At 36.7% G+C, this 20857-nt stretch overlaps 2 protein-coding genes across 6 annotated transcripts in view; both read left to right on the plus strand.

Annotated features, from left to right (window-relative positions):
• Positions 1-20857, plus strand: part of LOC103145867 (lymphocyte antigen 6 family member D) — a 670619-nt gene that overhangs the window by 253538 nt on the left and 396224 nt on the right. The window lies entirely within an intron of this gene.
• The window catches only part of kcnip3b (Kv channel interacting protein 3b, calsenilin), a 44291-nt gene that overhangs the window by 2952 nt on the left and 20482 nt on the right, over positions 1-20857 (plus strand). For 2 of the 5 annotated variants that reach the window (XM_007563485.2, XM_016677129.1), the window contains exon 2: positions 10368-10542. In XM_007563485.2, the coding sequence (XP_007563547.1) occupies positions 10368-10542 (175 nt within the window). Of the gene's footprint in view, positions 1-2255; positions 2346-10367; positions 10543-17185; positions 17437-20857 lie in introns of those variants that run through there. The other 3 variants (XM_016677132.1, XM_016677133.1, XM_016677131.1) reach the window with 2 other exon arrangements.

Consider the following 20857-nt stretch of genomic DNA (forward strand, 5'->3'; position numbering starts at 1 on the left):
GAAAAGGTTGAAAAACACTGTTCTAGACTATATTGCTAAACTATATTGTTGCCAAATGACTTCCAGCTACTACCTGTCGTAATGCAGCTGAGATGCCTGTTGATGCATATCCGGCTCATACTAAGAATCATACTGGAAGCACTGAGCAGTCAGAATGTGAAGGACGTCAGATTGATTTCCAGAGTAGCATTCAGAGCACGGATTAAAAATTCCACAAACCTCAGACTGGGAAAGTTGTGCAAATATTACTAGACACAATTACGTCAACAGACTGGATGTACTGTACTCAAATAAACAATCGCTGCGAAACGTAGTAACAGAGGAAATTATATATTTAATTTCAAAGAGTTTTGTGTTTCTTTATTATACATGAAAATATATTAAATAAATACAGGCAGCTGTTAGTAATGCACTGGTGGTTCAAGTAAGGCTGTAAGAATTTATTATTAGGGTTAAATTGCACTCATCTGCTTCACCTCAGTCAGCCAACAGGTAATTTTACTTTAATTTGTTTTGACTGGTGGAGTTTTTTTTGTTTGTTTGTTTTTTCAGTATTATGTAAATCGTAGTTTAAAAATTGTTGCAGTTTGGAGTCATTATTAGAAGTTTGCATTAAAAACAAGCTTGAAACATTTATAGTTTTCTCCTCTAGTTGACTGTCAACATGCAGGTGTTTGAATTGTATCCTGCTGTGAGGCATCCAAGGGCCTCGTGTTTCCAGTGCTTGACTCACTTCAGTTATTTTAAATAATATAATGAGCAGTTGTTTTCTCATTCTGACCCAATTTCAGCGGCATGAGAGGGGCTGTCAGAGAAGGCGAAGCTGAATTTCCCCCGTCTTAAAACATTAGTAATGCACTAGATCTTCAGGATGAAAAATACTCAGTTTATGCTGGAAACTAAATCAGTTTTATTTGATCTCGCTTCTTCTCTCCTTTAAAGGGGATGTTTTATGCAAAATTCATATTTTGCATGTTGTTATACTTGTTATGCTCTGCCATTTCTAAAAACAGCCAAATGCTCAGAAAAATCACCCAGCTGTTTTTTGGCAATAAGTTAATGTTTTTTAACTTATTGCCAAATAAGTCTGGAAAATAAAATGTTTCAAAAATCTCCCAATTGTTAAAGCACAACTATGCACCGTTACCTAGCAACCCCAGCCGAGCTGCAGGACATTCGGTCATCTGGTTTTACCGTTGTATGCACTGTACAATGGCCGCTGGAAAAGAGAAGTGTTTTGTTGTTGACCTACCATTCAGAAACCACTTCCTGCATTCTTGTTGGTTGTGCAGGAGGCTCTACTAATGCTTTTCAGATAATTGTGCATCTGTTCACAGCCATTTTCATGTGCGAGTGTAAACGTTGAGTTGGATCCTTCTTAAATGGAGCATCAGAGGTACGGCAAATGTATTTCTATATAGCAACCTACAAATATGTTTGTTTCATCCATGAAAACATTGTTAAACCTCCCGATGTTAAATATTCTATTGGATTACTGACAGAAACAAGATATATTGGCAACTTAATAGTTCATTAATTTAACAAACATTAATACTACTCTGATTCCTCAGCTGATCCTCCAAATGCTCAGTGTTCAAATTCTGGGGGTAGCCTCTGACAAATACTGCACTGTGCAGGAAGTTTTGACTTCTTGGAAGATAGATCATACAAATATGCTCTGCTCTCCCTCCAAAGTCATTTTCCAGCTCAGACTTGATGTCCTTTGCACAAATATCTTCAATTTCTGTTCAAAAGCTACACTCCCTGCTTCAGATGTCTCTTCAAGAATAAAACCGAAAGACAAGTAACAAATTTTATTTTCTCTCTTGCAACAAAGTGATGTTCTGATGTCGGTACCAGTCAGAAGAAAACTGACTTCACTGCCTTACTTGGGGCACGGCTGGTGTTTAAAAGGCTTTATTTCTGTTCATTTTGATGATTTTCTGCTTAGAGTTAATGAAACATAACATTCAAAATTAGAACATTTAAAATTCAAATTTAAACAGGTGAAAACCTTTTGTATTTTATATTTAAGAATCATTAACTTAAAAGAAGCGTATATATACATATCTTGCTGAAAAGTTACTTGTCTTGTTTAGAGTGAAAATATTTGCAGTAGAAACTGGACAAAAGTTGTTATGATTTAGTGTTTTTGCAGTGTTGTGTCACTCCTGACAGGTACCTGGCTTCAGGCTGATCTTTCCTAATGGTGCCTGTTTCCTCAGGAAGGCCTCACTCTGCCGACCTGCTCAGATCAGTGACGGCATGCAGACAGACTGACTGCAGGGACAGACGGCTTTGTTATGCAGCTGACACCTCGTCTGTGGGACCCACCTGTTAAATAGTTGGAGTGATTGGCAAATTTAGACTCATTAAATAATTGAACAGTTCCAGTAACTGTATCCTATAAGTCGATGGGCTCAGCAGAACCCACATCAGAAGAGCTGTCTGCTGTAGCAGAAACAGATTGCCAGTAAACTTAGTAATCTATTTAGTTTATAAACCATTACAGAGTTTTCTTTTTGTTTTTTCGTCTTGATGCTCTTCATGGTAGGAGTGTGCGATATTGCATATTTCGGTATTGATCCAATACACAGCTCTGAACCAGACGCGTCAAAATGGCGGACCCATGGCTATCAGACCAACAAAAAGAAAATATGTAGCATGTAAAAGCTACGTTAGCTAAGCTACTTTTGCTATTTAGTTTGTAAGTACTACAGTAAATATCACTGATATTTACCTGAGTATTACAGAGAGGTGGGCAGAGTACTCAAAAACTGTAACTGATGAATAGTTGTAATGAACTTATATTGTTTATAAGTTAGTTAAGAAAGAGGTAAGAGCTGGCTCCAAGCTTGTGGCTTGTTTGTTGCAATAGCAACTCCATAGCAACTGCCTGCCAAGATGGCTGCCAGTTACAAAGTTCAAGGAAGTTTGAACACATTAGGAGCATGAATACCAAATAATTACAGGGCCGAATAACGATACCGATACAGATATCAATACCGATACTTTTAAATTTAAGTTTGATATGTCATCAAACTTCTGGTCTTCAAGTGTTTCTGTGTTTTTCTCTAAATCATTTTGTTAAATACGTTAAAAACATATTAACATTTTTCCTAAGTAAACACATGAGAACAAATCAAACAAAAATACATGATTAAGAAAAGACAAAAACCTTTTTGTTGAAAGAAACATTTTTCAATTTAAGAAGATATTAAAATCTATTTAAAAAGTTTCCAACTGAATCAACTGGTTGTGCTGGCATGCCATATTTGTACCATTGCTGAATTCAGTGCAAGTCACATAAATGCCCCCCGAGCTGCACTTTAATACCCTGACTCTAAAAATTTACTGCAAATAATTTTTAAAAAATCACATTAAGATTTACTTCTTGTCGAGTTTGGCTACAATTTGCTCCAAGCATCTTTAAACTCCTGAAGATAAATATTAAATTAAAAGATATTTCAAAATTTTCTGCCAAAAATAAGAATGATGATAGATTTTACCTACGTTAAATTTGGTTGCAGAAAATACAAATTATGTTTCTTTAAAGTAAAATATACATATTAAGGTCTAAAACATGATATAAAGCTGTGAAGTTGACACTCCCACACATATTTGTGTTAAAAATTATTTAAAATCTGACCAATATAATGAGAAATTACCAGCTAAAAGAGGGCGATTTGATTTGTGTGAGTGTGTTAAAGAGATAAGAGGAGGAACAGTTGTTAATTGAAAAGTCGCTCCACCGGAGCTCAGAGCCTCCTCAGAGAATTAAGTCTGTCTCCCCATGAAGGCTCAAACATCAATGCAACACACACTCTGTGTCCGTCACAGCTGAGCACACGCAAACACACACAGCATGCGGTCCATATGGATGTGCTATCCTCCCACAGACGCTGCGCTGATCCGCACTGACAGCCACACTGAGAGGCCCAATCGCTCAGGACACAAATAGTCTCGGCTCTCGACCATCAGCTGTATAGACTGAACTCTGAGTCATCACAAGAACATATAGAGAAATCATGATATTTACATCAACTTAAATAAAGGTCACAGGTCTGTTTGAAATTATGTGCAGCCAGCTGGAGCCAAACGGTGGCTTATTTCCAACATCTCATCAGACTGTCTCCAACCACCTTCTAGCATCTGTGATCCTTTTCTTCTGTGGAATACTGACTGATTTGTTTTTGGTCTTTATTTAAAAAAACTTATTTGGTCGTGATTTCTATATATGCCTGTCACAATAACTAATTTCACTGGTTGATATATTGTCCCGATAATCAATAATATTGTCGTTTTGAGATCATTTTCAATAATGATAATAGCATAACAGTGGCAGTACACCTGAGCTTTCACTATTATAAATTTCACTGGATGATAAATTGTCTCAGAAATGATTGAGCTAAATGATAAATGTGTTCTTTCAGACCATTTGATAGTGACATAATAATAATGTCCTTTCTCAAAAACTAGCAAATTTTAATTTTGTGCAGAACACTGCAGCTAGAAGGCATTTTAAAAATACAAAATAAATCACAAACAAAAACAATACATAGAAAGAAAATAAGAACTACAAACAATGGACACCATAATAAAATGGATTATGAACAAAATTCCTCTTTGACAAAATATTAATCATCGGAATGGAAATTATAGAGCTCATTTTAATTAAACATGTAACATCTTTAAAAAACCTAAGTAGAGCCTCCTGCACAACCAACATGAATGCAATAAATGGTTTCTGAATGGTAAGTCAAAAACAAAAAATGTATTTTCCAGCAGCCATTGTACAGTACATAAAACTAATATTTCGCTTTGGAAAATTAAAGGGAAATTAAATCAAATTAAACTTTCACATTCAAAAATATTTTGACTTGTTGGACTGGAAAAACCAGTCCAACAAGGTTTATTTTTCACATTCAAAAATATTTTTTAATGTGAAAACCGGCTGATTAAATTTCCTTAAACTCATCTTAGGTTGCTAGGTGACTGAGTGAGCTTGGCCGGGATTGCTAGGTAACAGCGCAGTGCACGTCAGATGAGACTTAACCATCGGGAAAAAGTTCATTTTCCAGACACCAAAACACATTAACTTGTTGCAAAAAAAAAAAAATAATGGATGTTTTTTGTTTGTGCTTAGGCTGTTTTTATAAGCAGTAGAGACCCAAAGGGAAGAATAAAAATGTGCTAAATTTTAATTTTGCATAAGTCCCCTTTAAAAGAAATGTAACTTCACAATTTAAGGCCTTGAAATTGGGTCTCTGTCTCTTTAAGAACCTTCCACTCCTGATCAGAACAATGCTCCTTTACTATGCCATTTACAGCCGTTCTTAAGAGTGTTGGACTGAGAAGCAGTTTGTTTGATAAGCTCAGCAAACATTCAGTTCCACCAGGTGTCTGCTCATTGCTGATGCCGCTAGTCTGAAGGGGTTCAGTAGAAGATAATCTATGAGGCAGAAGCTCACTGTGTAGACAATAAATGGATGGATCTTTTTTTATTTCTAGCTGTTTATTTCAACTTGCTGTTGCTGCACACATTGTGGCAACAAAATAAGCAAACTTTATTGCGTAATTTCCTACACAATAGAGATATAAAACCACTGCTGGAGATCCTGGATTGTGTATACGTTTTTATCTTTTTCTGGCTGCTGTATGCGCTGCTCTTCTTCCTTTGTGCTGTCACTCTCTGTCACTCGCTGCTCCTCCTTGTGTTCCTCGTCTCATTTTTCTGCATTGTTAAAGCACACACATGCTTGCAGAGGCAGAGTCTCCCATGGATCCTGCTTTGCTTCACCTGTCCTGCAGTCTGGTGACAGGTGACGTTATGGTGGGAGAGGAAGGCCTACGAGGAGGAGAGCAGAAGAAGGAGTGATTGACAGAGAAATAAATTGGAAAGAATGGGGAAGTGATGAGATGGAGCAATTGAGGACGGAGGTATGCAGACACCCAGAGGGAGGAGACATAATAAATATTAATGTGAGATGCTAATGAAATGGCTGTTGTTTTCCATTCTGTGTGTGGTCTGGGTTTTGTTAAATGTAACCCAGTGGATCAATTAGAGCATCTCTGATTTTCACGACAGATCAGTCTGATTGAACTGAGAGCAGGAAAAAGGTTTTTCCAGTCCAACAAGTCAAGTTTTGTACTTTACACCTCAAATCGTGACAGTTTGGAAGGTCAAACATCTCCAAAACTGAACTAAATGTTTCATTTAGTTCAAACTAATCATCTTGCCGTGAACAAACTCTTCTTCTTTGGGGTCTTCGGTTCTGCTATAATCTCACAGTAATGGAAACTGAACAAAGCATTTTGGCAACAAAGCTCTAAATGTCACTTTGTCTTATTTTATATAAATCACTGTTTTGTGTGAGCAGGACATCATATGCTCATCATAAACCCTTCGCTTATTACCCAATATTAAAAGCTGTCAAGATTTAACATTCAGAAATGAAAACTTTTTTCTTTTTTTTTAGATTTTAAGAGAAATTAACTGTGATGATGATGATGATTCTCAGTCATCTAGATAATATCATCCCTAAAGTAGAAGTCCATTTGATGTCTTTTATTGTTTCTAAAGATGTTTCTCCTCTTATCCTTATGTTTGGATAATCAGGCGAAGGTGGGCAGAGTACCCAAGAATTATACTCAAATAAGAGTAAAAAGTATTTTGTAAAAATTCAGGTAACAGATAGATAATTTAAGATTTAGAAATTACATCATCAGACAGACCAAATTATAAAGTTAAGTGGAAATTTTAGTATTTTAAGGACCAAAATGACAATAATTCGTTTAAGTAGCTAAAAATAACAAAATTAAGCAAAAAATAATGTTTACAAATCAGTTTATTTAAATATTAAACTTACGAAACTTTAACAAAAACTGCAGGTGTGTGTTTGGTGAATTTTGGTTCAAACATGTTTGTTCTTCATTCATTGGGTAGAAAATCCAGACATTTTACTCAAGTAAGAGTAGAAATACTTCATAAATTACTCAAGTAAAAGTTAAAAGTACAGTGTCGTAAAAATACTTCTATAAGTACATCTTTTCAAAAAAAGTTACTCAAGTAAATGTAACTGCAAATGTAACTAGTTACTGCCGAACTGTGGAGACAACAAACCTGAAAATGTAACACATATTTTGGTCACCAATCAATCAGAGTCTGCTGGACTCTCAGGTGTGAAAACATCCTTAGGGTCTCTCCTGATTAACTGACCTCAATGGAGGAATCGCATTAAAAATGGTTCAACCTCGAATCACGTAAATAGATCACCACATGAGGAGACGCATCGGAGTCAGGAGCAAATAAACCAAAATTATATCAAGTTGATTGGGCAGGCCAGTAAAGAGCTAAAAACAGATCAAAATGTTCAGAAGCAGGTCAAGTTCAGATTCTCGTGGTATTTTCAGTGGCTTTCCCTCAGGCTCTGACATGTTGGGCTGCGTGCTTCATTGGCAAAGTTTTCCCACAGTAAATATTGATTCTGGAGTTTGTTAACCTCTCAATAAAGACTGGAAGTTTAGTCTACATCTTTACACTGCAAAAACACAAAATCTTACCATGCACTTGTTTGCACTTGCACTTGTTTCTAGTGCAAAATGAAACAAGACAAAACCAACTTATAAGTAGCTTTTCAGCAACATATAGAAGCTTGCTTTAAGTCAATAATTCCTTCATATTGATGAAAAAATACTTGTTACATTAGCAGATTATTTCATTTATAACATAAAAGTGAAGTAAATTGCCAGTAGAACAAGTTCTTTTTCATCAATATGAAGGAATTATTGACTTAAAACAAGTTTCTTTAACTCCCTGAAAAAGTTACCTGTAAATTAGTTTTGTCTTGTTTAAGGTGTGTTAGGAATTACACCAAAACTCCTTGGTAAGATTTCTGTTTTTGCAGTGTCGATTTTTTAGATCAACCCCAAACGTCTCTGTGTTTTGAGTAGCATCATGTAATGCAGCCAAAGTTTATGCTTCATGTAAACCAACATTTATTCGGCGGCTGATCCTTCATAATTTACAGCTGAGGATAATACTGTGTCTGTGCTCTGTGTTTGCTTGCAGAGTCACGGCTGTTTGTTCTGCCTTACGGGCCGTGGTGGCTGTGAGTTAGTGTGCGTTTCAGAGGCTGTTGTTCAGACTCTTCAGCCGCAGGTCAGGGCCAGCTGGAGCATTAAGGAGCAGAAGAGAAGCTTGAAATGGGAGCATGTGAGCTGTGATTGGGAGAACTCCGCCGTGTTCAGCAGCCCATGAATAAACAACTGATGCAGCTTTGAATTTCCTTTTGTTTACTCTGCGTCTGTCAGCGTTTTGGTTTCAGAGTGTCACAGAAAAGTCGCATCAGAAACTATTCTGGCTTTTCATTTAATCCTTCAAAGAAGTGAGTTTTGATGTGCTTTCAGATTACTCCCCTCCGCTTGGTGCACTTTATTAGATTAGTGGCTAAACGGAGTATTTTCAGCCGTCTCTTTCCAATTTGATGCGCTGTCGCTGCGTTATTAGTCAGTTCAGGTCTGTCTGTTTGTGTTATTTATACTGGCTCATACAATATTCAGATAGCTCAAAGTTTTTCACATTTTGAGACATTAAAGTCACAAACATCTCTGTGTTTTATTGGGATTTAACGTGATTGCTGAATAACACGTAATATGTGTTGCATATAGCATTGTGCTTCTAATGTGACACTCATGTAAAGGGTGTAAATACTTTTTAGAAGACACTGAATGCTGATGCATTCACGTTGTCAAAGCAGCACAGAAATAGTCCAAGATTCCTCCATCAAAACAAATCCTTCGACTCCTCTGTCTTACCATCCTCTGACAGTCAGCAATTCATTATACGACTTGACTTTGGTTCTTCGAGAAACCTTCCAGCATCCCATTGCTTTCTCTCTCTTTCTACCTTCCAGAGAGGCATTTGCATGATCGGACTCCCGAGGGATCAAATAGCCATTAAACATCCCCACTGTTTGCGTTTGTGTTCGTTTCCGTCCTCCCGCCTCCGCCGTTCGCTTCTCCTCAATCATCCTTTTCTTTCCTCTCCTTCCAGCAGAACAAACAGAGCTGCTGTTTGCTCTGTGTTCCCCCTCTTTCATCTTCCATCTCTGAATAAATGTGTTTGCTATGCACGATCTCAGCAGGAGCAGCTAAATGTGGCTTCTGGAAAGTTTAGGTCATTCTCACCACACCAAATCAGTGTTCGGATTAGAAAATGAGAAACTGAAAAGTTTTGTCTTCTCTGAAGAAATGCAGAATATGAATGAGCTGCAATGGGTTGGTGTTGCATAAAAATACTGTAGAAAAAATATTTAAAGGTCCTCGCAGCTTTAAGGTTTATTTTCATCAAACGTACTGATTATTGCCGGTTTTTGTAGCAACACTGTTCTGTTTCTGTTCAACAACAATAAAAAGGTCCAGTTTGATTTAGAGTTTATATGCAAAACTATGCAGAAGTCATGATTTAAATGTTTGCGTTTCGCATCCAAACAGCAAATCTGTTGAATTTGTCTTGACTTTTCACGCATTTTAAGTTCAGTACCTGAACTATTAAGTACATGGAGTGGAAAATTGTTCTGTTTCTTACAATTTTGTGAAGGGTTGTCACTATTTAAAAAACAAGAAATTGCAGACAAACTTCAAGGAGACTTATTAGGCAAAATTCACGTTTTGCACATTTTTGCACTTCCATTTTTGTCTCAACGTCTTCCAAAAAGCAGCCCAAGAGCTTAAAGAAAACACCCAGCCGTTTCAAATACCTCCTGGATTTTAAATCAAACTCAGGGGGCACTGTGCCGTTACCTAGCAACCGCAGCTGAGCTCCGCCTGTCACCTCGCAACCCAAACAGAACTCAAGGACGTTTGATCAGCTGGCTTAACCGCTTTATGCTGTGTACAATGGCTGCTGGAAAAGACAAATGGTTTGTTGTTGACTTACCACCCAGAAACCACGTGCTGGGTTCTTGTTGGTTATGCAGGAGGCTCTACTAATCCTTTTCAAAGACGTACGGTTGTTTTCATGTGTGAGAGTAAACGTTGAGTTAGGGGGCGTGGCCAGCAGCAGTTTATTCGGATTTAAAGTGACAAGAGACTCTAAAACAGCTCATATTGAAAGGAGCTCAAAATCTACTCATCTAAACAAACTAAAAAAAATGTAATGGACGTGTTTTATTTAGCCCATAGACCTATCCTAACCTGTCCAAGGAAGCATAACCTTTAAGTTTAACAAAGCAATTAAAGAAATATATAAAATATAAAATCACAAAACTTAATAAGAAGCAGATTTCTTTTTCTGCTTTGTGTAAATTAGTCCTCATGGGTTTCTGCGTTGATCTGAACTTCCCTCTTTCCTCTCCTCCATCCAGGCGGACGGCAAGATGGTGGACGGCAGCCTTCTGGGAGATGCGAACGGCGTGGATCCAGCGCCGGGCCGGGTGAAGAACTCTGGGAAGTGGCAGAAGCCGAGGTTCTCCAGGAAAGCTCTGATGAAGTGCTGCCTGGTGAAATGGATCATCGCCAGCACACAGCCACAGGACAAAGGTGAGAAAACAAAGCGGGAAAGAGAGCGGGTGAGACTGACACAAATGAATCCACAGCAGCTGGTCGTATGGAGCGCGTTCGGATTGATTGTCGACCCGATCGGATGGATGGAGACCCTGTGGGCTCCACTGACTTATTGTGTCTGGCAGAAAACCTCAGGGTCAAGTATCAGGAGATCATTGAGCTGCACACTCTCATCTATCAGATGTGCTGGGAGAGTTTTAGCATTCCCTCCACATCTTCCTCTTTTTGTTCAGGCTGGTCCTTTCTGCTGTTGACACAAACAGACACACTTTCCATCCCTAAAGCCAAACAAATCAGAAGATTATTCTGAGTTAGACACGTTCTTTGACGTTACTGTGATAAAATTATTAAGTAATAAAACATTTCCTGAATTATATGTTGAAGACACAGGCCTAAGATATTTTTTATTTAGGTTTTCTGAGCCATACAGTAAATATTGCCCCATTAGAAAGTGTTGGTTTAAAGAAAAATACAATGAAAAGTCTGGGATGATGAAGAGTATGCAAAAAGAAAAACCTTTCATACAAGAAATTCATAAAAATAAGAACGACTGAAATTGAGAACAAGTATAGACAATATATAAATATATATGAAAATACTTCTGTAACGAGTATTATAATAATCTTTAAGAGAACAGTAAAAATGGCATTTAAAGGACTAAACAAATAGATAAATAAAATGTATTTTCCTGTCATTGGAAATAATTTAAGCAATGATAAAAGCATGGATTTATGAGTTTTCAAAACATATGTAAAGAAAATATTTGCTTAAATTAAGCATGGCAAATAACTTTAAATTGTGTTGTTTTTTGTTTTCTTTCCTTTTATGTTTCTGTTTAGTAATTTTTATACTTTGTGCTTTTTATATAATTATTGTGGTTTAGTTTAATTATAAGCCTTGTGCTTCTGCCTGGACCTTTTTACGTCACGATGTTGCTGAAGTGTTTTGAAGTGAATTAAGATGCATATTAGGGACATGGCATACAGAAATTAAGAATAAAAAGAGAACTGCATTTCTGCCAAAAATATTTTTTTCTAGAAAAAAAAAAGTTTTTCTAGAAACATATTTTTCTCGAAAAAACAAGGAAATTTCTGAGTTTCAAAGTTGAAAAATTGTCTCATTCTCTGCATTTTTTCTAAAAAAAATCTGAATGTATTTCTAATAATTTTTGACTTTTCAAACTCAGAAATTTCTATTTTTTCTTTAGTTTTTTTAGATTAATCTTAAAATCTCCATTTTTTTCTTAAAATTTTTTACTTTTGGAACTCTTTCAGAGTTTTTTTCTGGAAAGTTTCTGTGATTATTCTCAAAATTTCTGAGTTTCTTGGTGGAAACTTATGGCCCTGATACTTCATTGTAGATAATAAATTACCTGCTGAATTAATAAAAGAAATCAACCACTCAATCAGAATAAGCTTAACTTTAAAGTACAATCAGGAAAAAAAACATATTAAGGGTTGAGATTGATGCAGCCCTGAGAACTGATTTTTTATTTATTTATTTTTTTGGCAGTGTGTAAAACATTTATCAGGATTCATTGTTGCTTCAACAACTCAAACTCTTGGTTTGTGGGAGCCTTAGTGCTCCATCCAGTGGTCCATTTCTGCTTCTACATGATTTATAGTCTGATTGGTTTATAGCTGAAACTTTGTTTAATCTTTCTTTCTAATGATCCTTTCAGTCTTCTTTCAATATTTTCCTTGATTTGAGCTTAAATTTGCAGTATTTCCTGTGTCTTGGTGTTTTTCTCCTTTTCCTGGACTTTTTTTTTGGTATTTTTTCCTATTTCTCCAGTTTCTAGTGCCATTTCTTTCTCTGTTTTCCTTACAATTTTCTTATTATAAAGGGCCTTCGTGTTCTACTCTATCCGCTGCTCTTTGTTTCCAGATTGAATAAAATCTGTTCAGTGTTGTAGGACAACAGCAGGACCTTACAAGGAGAGGTGAACTCTGTTTCCTCAGGTCAGCGGTGCAGAGGAAATGGAGACTGAGCATTGGCAGTCGTCAAACCCTCGACTCGATAATGACGAGCAGCTAAAAATAGCTTCTGTGAGACGAAGCTGTGTATCAGAAGAAAGGCAGAGGTGATGGTGGTTTTGGAGGTCAAACCAATGAGGAAGAAAACAATCCACTCTGATAAAATGCAGGATGTGAAGTTTATGCAGCTCAAGATTTGAGGAAGAAGAAAAGTAAACAAAACTTGGATCATATGCAGATGATATTTGGACGCTTTTTTTGCAATTGGTGTTGGTGGATTCTTTACATCTGTTCTCAAGACAGGAAATAGCTACAGATAGTTAAATTTGTTGACAGTCTTCAAAAACGGATGGGGTCTAATGAACTAGATGTTATTTTTTTTCTTACTAATAAAAGAGGGTAAAAGCTTAAATTTGTCATTAACTATTTGACTATTGAGACGTTTGAGCACCAGAGGGTGCTACAGAAGCTAAAGCTTTGCATAAAGTAGCACATATACAGCTATGGAAAAAATAAAGAGCCCCCTGCACTGAACCCCACTGAAAACCTCCTGGTTATTCCACCAAATATTGATTTCTGAACTCTTCCTGAGTTAAAACATTGGTATCGTTGTTTCTAAATGAATTTGATCTTGTTTTCTTTGGATTATTTGAGCTCAGAAAGCACTCAAATAATGAGAAAATGTATTTTTTCCCCCTCATTTTCTGCAAATAGATACTAAATTTTTGTTTGGAATTTCCGAGATATGTTATCAGTCGTCTATATAGAGTAAAAGAACAATGTTCATTTCACTCAAACATATATCTATAAAAAGCAAAATCAGAGAAACTGATTAAATTAAGTGGTCTTTTAATTTTTCCCAGATCTGTATTTGTGGCGTTTTTAACTAAAACTGCTAATTTTAGAGGCTGTGCTCACTGCAGGAGGCCGGAAGGCAAACTCCTCACAGGTCAGCGAATCAAAAGGAGACATTTGGTGTTTTCCTTCTGCACGTTCCCTCTGGTTTGTCCTGATGTTTCTTCATGTGGAAGAAGCTTTTAGCAGCACATTCAGACTCTGTGCTGTCAAATGGGTGACGACTAAAGCTGTGAACTTTGCTGGCACACACCTTCCTACATCTGTGCAGCTGCTCAATCTTTATTGAGAATCTTAAAGAGAAGATAAGACAACCAAATCCAGAAACGCTGGCCAAAATGTGCGATAAAGACTAATGAAGGTGGTAAAGGATTTATTTAATCGCCCTGCACACAGAAACAAAATCTCCATCCTCAAGATGTCTTGATTTTAATCTTCGCTGTTGTTGCTCTTCTACACATCAGCACAGATCTGGCACATTTTGTATCTCTTTTTCAGACTTTATCACTAAACTGGAGTGACCTTAGCTGGACGACACAGACGTCAAACTCAAGGCACGGGGCCAAATCTGGCCTCTGGCGGCTTCTTATGTGGCCCTCTAGACTCCAGAGGGACGCATTAGAATATTATTTTAACAGTTTTTATCTCCATACTGCCAAATTACATCAGTCAGTCCCTTGAGTTTTTCATGATTCTGCAATTGTGGAAATTCATGCAAAATCAACAAATCCCCAGATATTTTTGTGTAGATGCATAATTGGGAGTTTATTGGAAATTTTCTGCAAAAATGGTCGAAAACAACAGGTTTAAATGATGCTGTCTCTGACCTGAAAGTGGCAGTATTTTTAAACTTTTACTTCTGCCTCAACCTACCTTGATGTCAAATTAAAGTTTGTGATCGATACGAGTAAAAAAAGTCACATTTACTGTCAAATATTAGCGTAAATATTGCAAAATTTCTTGCAATTATTTCTAAGATAGCACAACAAAATTAGTGATTTTGATTGCAAAAAAAAATCGCAAAATCCCAGAAAGACTGATTTATGTGAAACGATGTTCAATATTATTATGTTAACAGTTTGCTAATGGGTTTTAACAATACATTATCCTACAGATATGGAGAATAATATTTCTTATCCAAAAATATACAAGGAAGTAAGGTTTCATAGTTTCTGTTGTTTGGATCTGAAAATCTTTACATTTGAAAACCACTTTGATAATATTTAACTGGTTATTTAATATTTAATATTAAAATATTTAATATTTTACTGTGTTGTGTTTGTACTTTTAAGAGTTTAAGTACTTCCTTCATGGCTTTAGACATATAAATGTTGAAAGTGGTGTACTTATGATGAAAAATTATCCTTTTTTTTATTATCATGAAAAGTTCAACCATGAGAAAGAAAACAGAGGTAAATCAGTGATGTTATTAGCTTTCTAGTCTTGTCCCAATCGTCCCAAACACGTCTTCTCATCAGTCTACCAGATCAACACACGATGTTTCTCTTCCTGGTTCTCCGTTCATCCTGTCTTTATTTTTTTGTTTTCACCACCAATCCTGTTCTTTCTGGTGCAAATCTCCTGCTGTCTCCCATTGTCCCAGTTTCTCCCTTGGCGAGACTGGTGAGGACGCCTCAGGCGCCACTGTTTACACCGCCTCTTCAGGGAGACGGCAGGAGACAGGAGTTGATGATGGATGCTCCTAGCTGAGGGAAAATTGTTTTATTTTGCTTCCTGCCAAGTTTGGCTTCTCTGCATTGTCTGTCCTCCTGACAGATTCCCAGTTTAAATCTCCATAATTGAGCCCAGCTGTGGTTGCGTTGGGTCTCCGCTGGTTCATTAGGTGGATTCTGCCTTCAGCATGAAAGAAAGAAAAAGATAAATATTTAGAAGTTGGATGAAGAGCAAGTTTCCCAAAGTTTCTGCTCTAATTACGCTGCTTTGAACTTCGGATCAGGTGGATTCATGAGACGGAGATTATCTGCAGTGGAAGCGAGGCTCAGTTTGGGTTTAATTGGAGCTTATAACCGCAGTAAAAGGAGAGAGGCAGATATTGCATGAGCAGAAAAAGCCTCACAGAGCTCCCATGACGATCATTTCAGGTAGGAAGCTATAGAAGAGGAAGTTTAAATATCTGGGGATGTTGTTTACAGAGTTTGGAAAGGGCACTTCCTGTTGAGACGAGGTGAAGCAAAAAGATGGGTTTTCATCACGAGTCAATGGAGGAGCGATTTCATCATCTCGATATGCTGTAGAAGCCTGCAAAAACACAGAATGTTACCAAGTATTTTTAGTCCAGTTTCTAGTGCAAATGTCTTAGTACACTTGAAATAAGACAAGCTAATGTAAAAGTAACTTTTCAGCAATCCTCTTAAAATAGACTTGTTTTAGGTAAATAAGTCCTTAATATTTATGAAAATGTCCTTGTCCTTTATCTTGTTCTCTCTCCCTCTCTCTTGTTCTATCTATCTATCTATCTATCTATCTATCTATCTATCTATCTATCTATCTATCTATCTATCTATCTATCTATCTATCTATCTATCTAGACCCAGCAAATCTCGGAGAATCACTCTGATATTTAATCCTGCGCTTCAGCGCCCTCTAGTGGCCATAAAGTGTATCATCACAACCTGCTTATGTCAGTTTTTAGGTTTTTAAAATCGTAGATTGTTCATTTTGGTTGTGTTATAACTCCTTAAAGTTGAATTCAGAAAAGACTGGAGCCCTTTTATCAAACACTGCAAAACTGCCATTAACATCTGCATTAAATTTGTCTTGATTTTTATTGGCAATTAGCAAGAAAAGTTTGCTGTGAGGCTGAGATTTGGTCAAACTGGATTTAATTACACATTATTTACAATAAGTAAACGTGATACGTCTAAAAACATCAAAATTGTGGAGAATTTGTGTGAATTTGTGTTCTAGTTTGTTGGAAACTGAGAGAAATGTTTTTTTATATTGGAAGGAACTTTTAATAAACATACTACTGTGAAAGAAAGTAAAAATATTCAATTTTTAATCAGTTTTTTTAAGAAAACAATGTTGATTAACAAAATATGATAATTAATAATATAAAATAAGACATTTTGATATGATGCTTCATATCAGCAGGTTATGGTAATGCAAACCAAATGTTTAATGCTTAAATCTGCAACATTTTGATGGCTGCATAGTATAAAATCAGACTGTGAGTCCTGTAGAGTTTATACTCATCTTAAAATAGATTATTTCTTTGTATTGATTATAGAAAACACTTTTGGAGCAATGCTGGGTGAAATGCTCACCTTTACAAACCAGCAGCACTTTAGGAGTTTGTATTTTCAGTGTTGTGAATTTCAGCATCTTGGAATAAAAAAAGTTGTTTTGATGAAGAAATACTCTTTGTATTTGCACATTATCCCATATAACATTCAAGCCAAAAAAGAAACAGCAAAAATGTTCTGGTGTTGTTAAGGAATATTTCACTGACTTTGACATATTTATCCAGGCCTGGAAGAATGGAGCCATGCTTGTTAGTAGAAATATGGAAATGTGGCTCTGTTGGAAGTCAGATTCTTGTATCTGTGAGGCGACCAGAAGGGAGGGAGACAGACAGACGACAGAAACAGAAAGAAAAGGTTAGGTCTGCAGTCCCTGTGATGTGAAAGGTCAGAAGCTCTCTGCAAACTGTTTGATCCCTTCCACCGTTTTATCTCTTTCTGTCACACTGTGAGTCAGTCTCAAGCTCAAACAGATTTTCAAATATCGCTGCTCAAAAAGCTTCTCATCCACACAGACGGCGACCTTCCAGCCTCTTCCACCTCTCACCCTTTCAGTCCCTTCTTTCACTATCGGGTGCTGCCGTCCCGGTCGTTCTCTCTCCTCCGCTGAGCTTTTAAAGTTCAGGCCTTCAGAGTGGGACCCGTTTGGATCTTTGCTGGAAGCTGCAGGATGGGAGCAGTGATGGCGGCTCTGTCAGTGGAGGCCAGGCGGCGCCTTTCTCGGCCCAGCTGCCTCTCCCATTGCACGACCAGTGCAGCCAGGTACCATCGCTCAGGTAGGAGCACCTGAGGTGGAAACCCATTCATTACTCCACCACTTCAATGCAGACTTCTTTTACTGTCTCTTGTTTAAATGGTTAATGCACTGCAAAAAAGAAAAGACAACACAAAATATTACCAAGTATTTTTAGTCTATATTTATACAATTGAAATAAGACAAAACTAACTAGCAAGTAGCTTTTCAATAAGAAATAGCAGCTTGTTTAAGTTAATGGCTCAATATTGATAAATATAGAACTGGTAGATTATTTTACAAGATAAGTTACAACTATATCTCTCAACGCCACATTTGTTCTTGTTGAGTGAAAGTACTAATGGCCTGATACCTAATTTGGTCCAGTAGATGGCAGCCCTGTCCTCCACCAGTCTATCATACTTAGAGAAAGACAGCAGCTCCCTCAATCCTTGATCTTCAAAAACTGTTCAGCTATTTTGTTCATTAAATCTCATTGTTTTTAATGTAGATGATCCTTATGTTTATGATTTCAGTCCTGCGCTATTACTGTTTTTCTAAGTAGTTACATTTAAATTTTGATTATTGAAGAATTATTGTGTAACAGCAGCAGCTCTTCAAATGTCCAGAAACAAATCATTTAATCTTAATGGTCTTTTCTATATATATTTATTATTTCTTTTAGATTATTCTTGCCACAATCTTAGTATTTGTGTTTTGGTTTCCTTTTGTTTCTTATTCGGATTGTTTCTGGGTTCTTTATTGCCATTTGGATTTGCTGTATGGTTATTATTGTCTCGTAGATTTTGCCACATTAGTTTATTTCTTTATGTTTCTTAGTGCAGGGTTTCTCCCATCATGGCCTTCGAACAACATTAGCTTTCGGCTAGTGCCCCCATTTGCAAACCTACAGACAATACTGCAGAATATAGAAACATTGACTTTTAGCATTTGTTTTCTCACTTGTATTCACTATTCAGCAATTATTACATTTATTTAGTATGAATGCTGCCTCCTGTCTTCTGATTTTAGTCGGCCATGAATTCTTTGGGGGGGTTTGTTGTTGTTGGCGTTTCCTTCGGTCTTTTTAGAAACCTTTACATTTCGCGCTAGCTAGCTGTGCTAGCTTAAGTAGCAACGCCGCTTGATGAATTTGACTGGCAGCCAATCAGAAAGATCAGCATGTCAAATAACGTTTTAAAATATATTTTTACTTATATTTTGTAGTCGATGTTGAAAAACAGGTTTATAACTGAAATGAAATTGAAAATACATAATTTTTCTGTTTTATTTATTTTTTGCACCAGCACCCCTCCTGACCCCACTGAGGGACAAGGGTGTTCAGAAAATGGATGGATGGATGGATGGATTTATTTTTTGTTTCTCATCTTTCCACGAACTTTTTGAGGCCTCTCTATCGCCCCCTTGTGGCTTCCACTTCGAAAGACATTGTCTTAATATTCTGCTTCTTATTTGTGTTTTTTGATTATTGCCAGGCCTGTTTTTCTTTTTTTTTTCTAGTTTCTTTTAGTCTCAATTCATCTTCTGTGTTAATCACGCTCCTTCCCTCAACTTTCTTGCTTGCCACAGCTGATCCATTTTTCATCTTATTAGTTTAATCTGCTCTCATATCTCATATCTGCCTCAGTATTCAGGTCCGCTGAACCTACTTGTGTTTCCCATCATCTATGTTTCTCCTGTCATTCAGGGCCTTCGCTGTCTGTTGTTGCCTGTTGGGTTTTCCCATTAATGTTTATCCATTTGTTGTTCCACGTTATTTGTTGTCCTATAAGTTTTTTCTTAAAAGTTGAATTAAAGTTTTCTTTTAATTCATCATTGTATATCTACGCTTTGGAGCCATAAAATAAACTATATCAGATCTTGCGCATTTTATCCTTAAATTATTTAGGTCACTCTGTTTTGTGGTATTTATGCAAATTAAATAAACATGATGTTTTGAATCATGTTTTCTATTAAAGCAAAAACTGTTGTAGATGAAAGAACAGAAATCTGTAACAACAACTTGGACTAGTGGACCCAGCACTTCAAACTCTATTGTTCTCAAGTTAAAATAACAATTTATTCTATAATTTTTTTTTCCTGATCTTAAATTAACTTTTTTTATATATTTATGATAAAGTTTGAGGAAAATGCCCTCCGTCATTAGAAATAATTGAGGAGAATGTTATTATTTCAGTGGGTCTTCCTCTCTGAAGGTCTCTGCTGATGCATCCAGGAGGAAACCATATGGATCTGCTTTCCCTGTTTACAGAATGTTGTGTCAGCAGACAGAACCGGGCCCACCTTTTAAAAACCTGTTAGTGTTTTAATGGCCCAGTCTGAGAAACACTCACACACTCACAAACTTTGTGAATACCGTGCAAATACCAAAGCATCAATATACAGGGCAACAAGGTTAGATGTTCAAAATGGGATCCAACAGACAAGATTTAATCCAACAAAAGTTTGTGTTTTGATAGAAAATTACACTTGAGTTTAACCTAAATCAGACATCCAGACACATTTTCACTAACAAGGCAGATTTGAGATTTTATCTGTAACATTTTGTCTTAATTATTTTTGATAAAATCCACAGAAATAGTCACATCTCCTTGTAGATATTGATCCACACACATTCCCACACACTGATGCATTAGTGCCTGCAGAGTCGTAATTTATCCCGCTCTGACGGACCCAACACTATTTTCTCCAGGTTATCTACGGTGCATGCCTCAGAAACCATTAAAAGAAAGGTAGTGATGTGTTTTATTTATAATAAAGAGGTGTCTCTGTAACCTGATCTTTCTATAAAAGTCTAGTTTAACTTCCCCTGATCTGCAAGCAGAACGAAAACAGAGGTCAGGCTCAGGAAAAGCAGCAAAAGAGACAGGAATCTGAGCATCTGACATGACAGTGCAACTGAATATTTTAGCAAAGATACACAAATTACTTAAATGGTAGGTTTTAATAAGCTACAAGAAAATTTTTTAATGTCAGTCAAACTTTTAGTTATTGGTTATTGTGACCCGCCTAAACTTCTGATGGGTATTAATCATGTTTTCTTTGCGTGTCCGTCTATTCAAGACTGAATGTATTAAAATTTTGAGAGAAAATTCACAATAAATCAAAAAATGTATCTTGTAAGCTGTATTTTATTTATAAAAAAAAAAAATTCCCCTCTCACCCTCTGTGGGTGGTCTCTCTTTCATCCTCTGAGCTCGGGTCCTCTACCAGAGGCCTGGGAGCTTGAGGGTTCCTCCAGTATCTTGGCTGTGCCTAGAACTGCACATTTCTGGACTGAGATGTCTGATGTTGTTCCTGGAATCTGTTTTAGAATAGTTTTATTTACTTTACTTTATATTAGAAGTCGTCAGTTGTAGAGAAGTTAAGTAGAATAAGATTATAAAACGGTGTCACGAGCTTTGAACATCTCAGAGAGCTGCATTTCATCGAATGTCTTAAAT

Source organism: Poecilia formosa, unplaced genomic scaffold, assembly GCF_000485575.1.
Source record: "Poecilia formosa unplaced genomic scaffold, Poecilia_formosa-5.1.2 Scaffold148, whole genome shotgun sequence".
NCBI lineage: Eukaryota > Metazoa > Chordata > Actinopteri > Cyprinodontiformes > Poeciliidae > Poecilia > Poecilia formosa.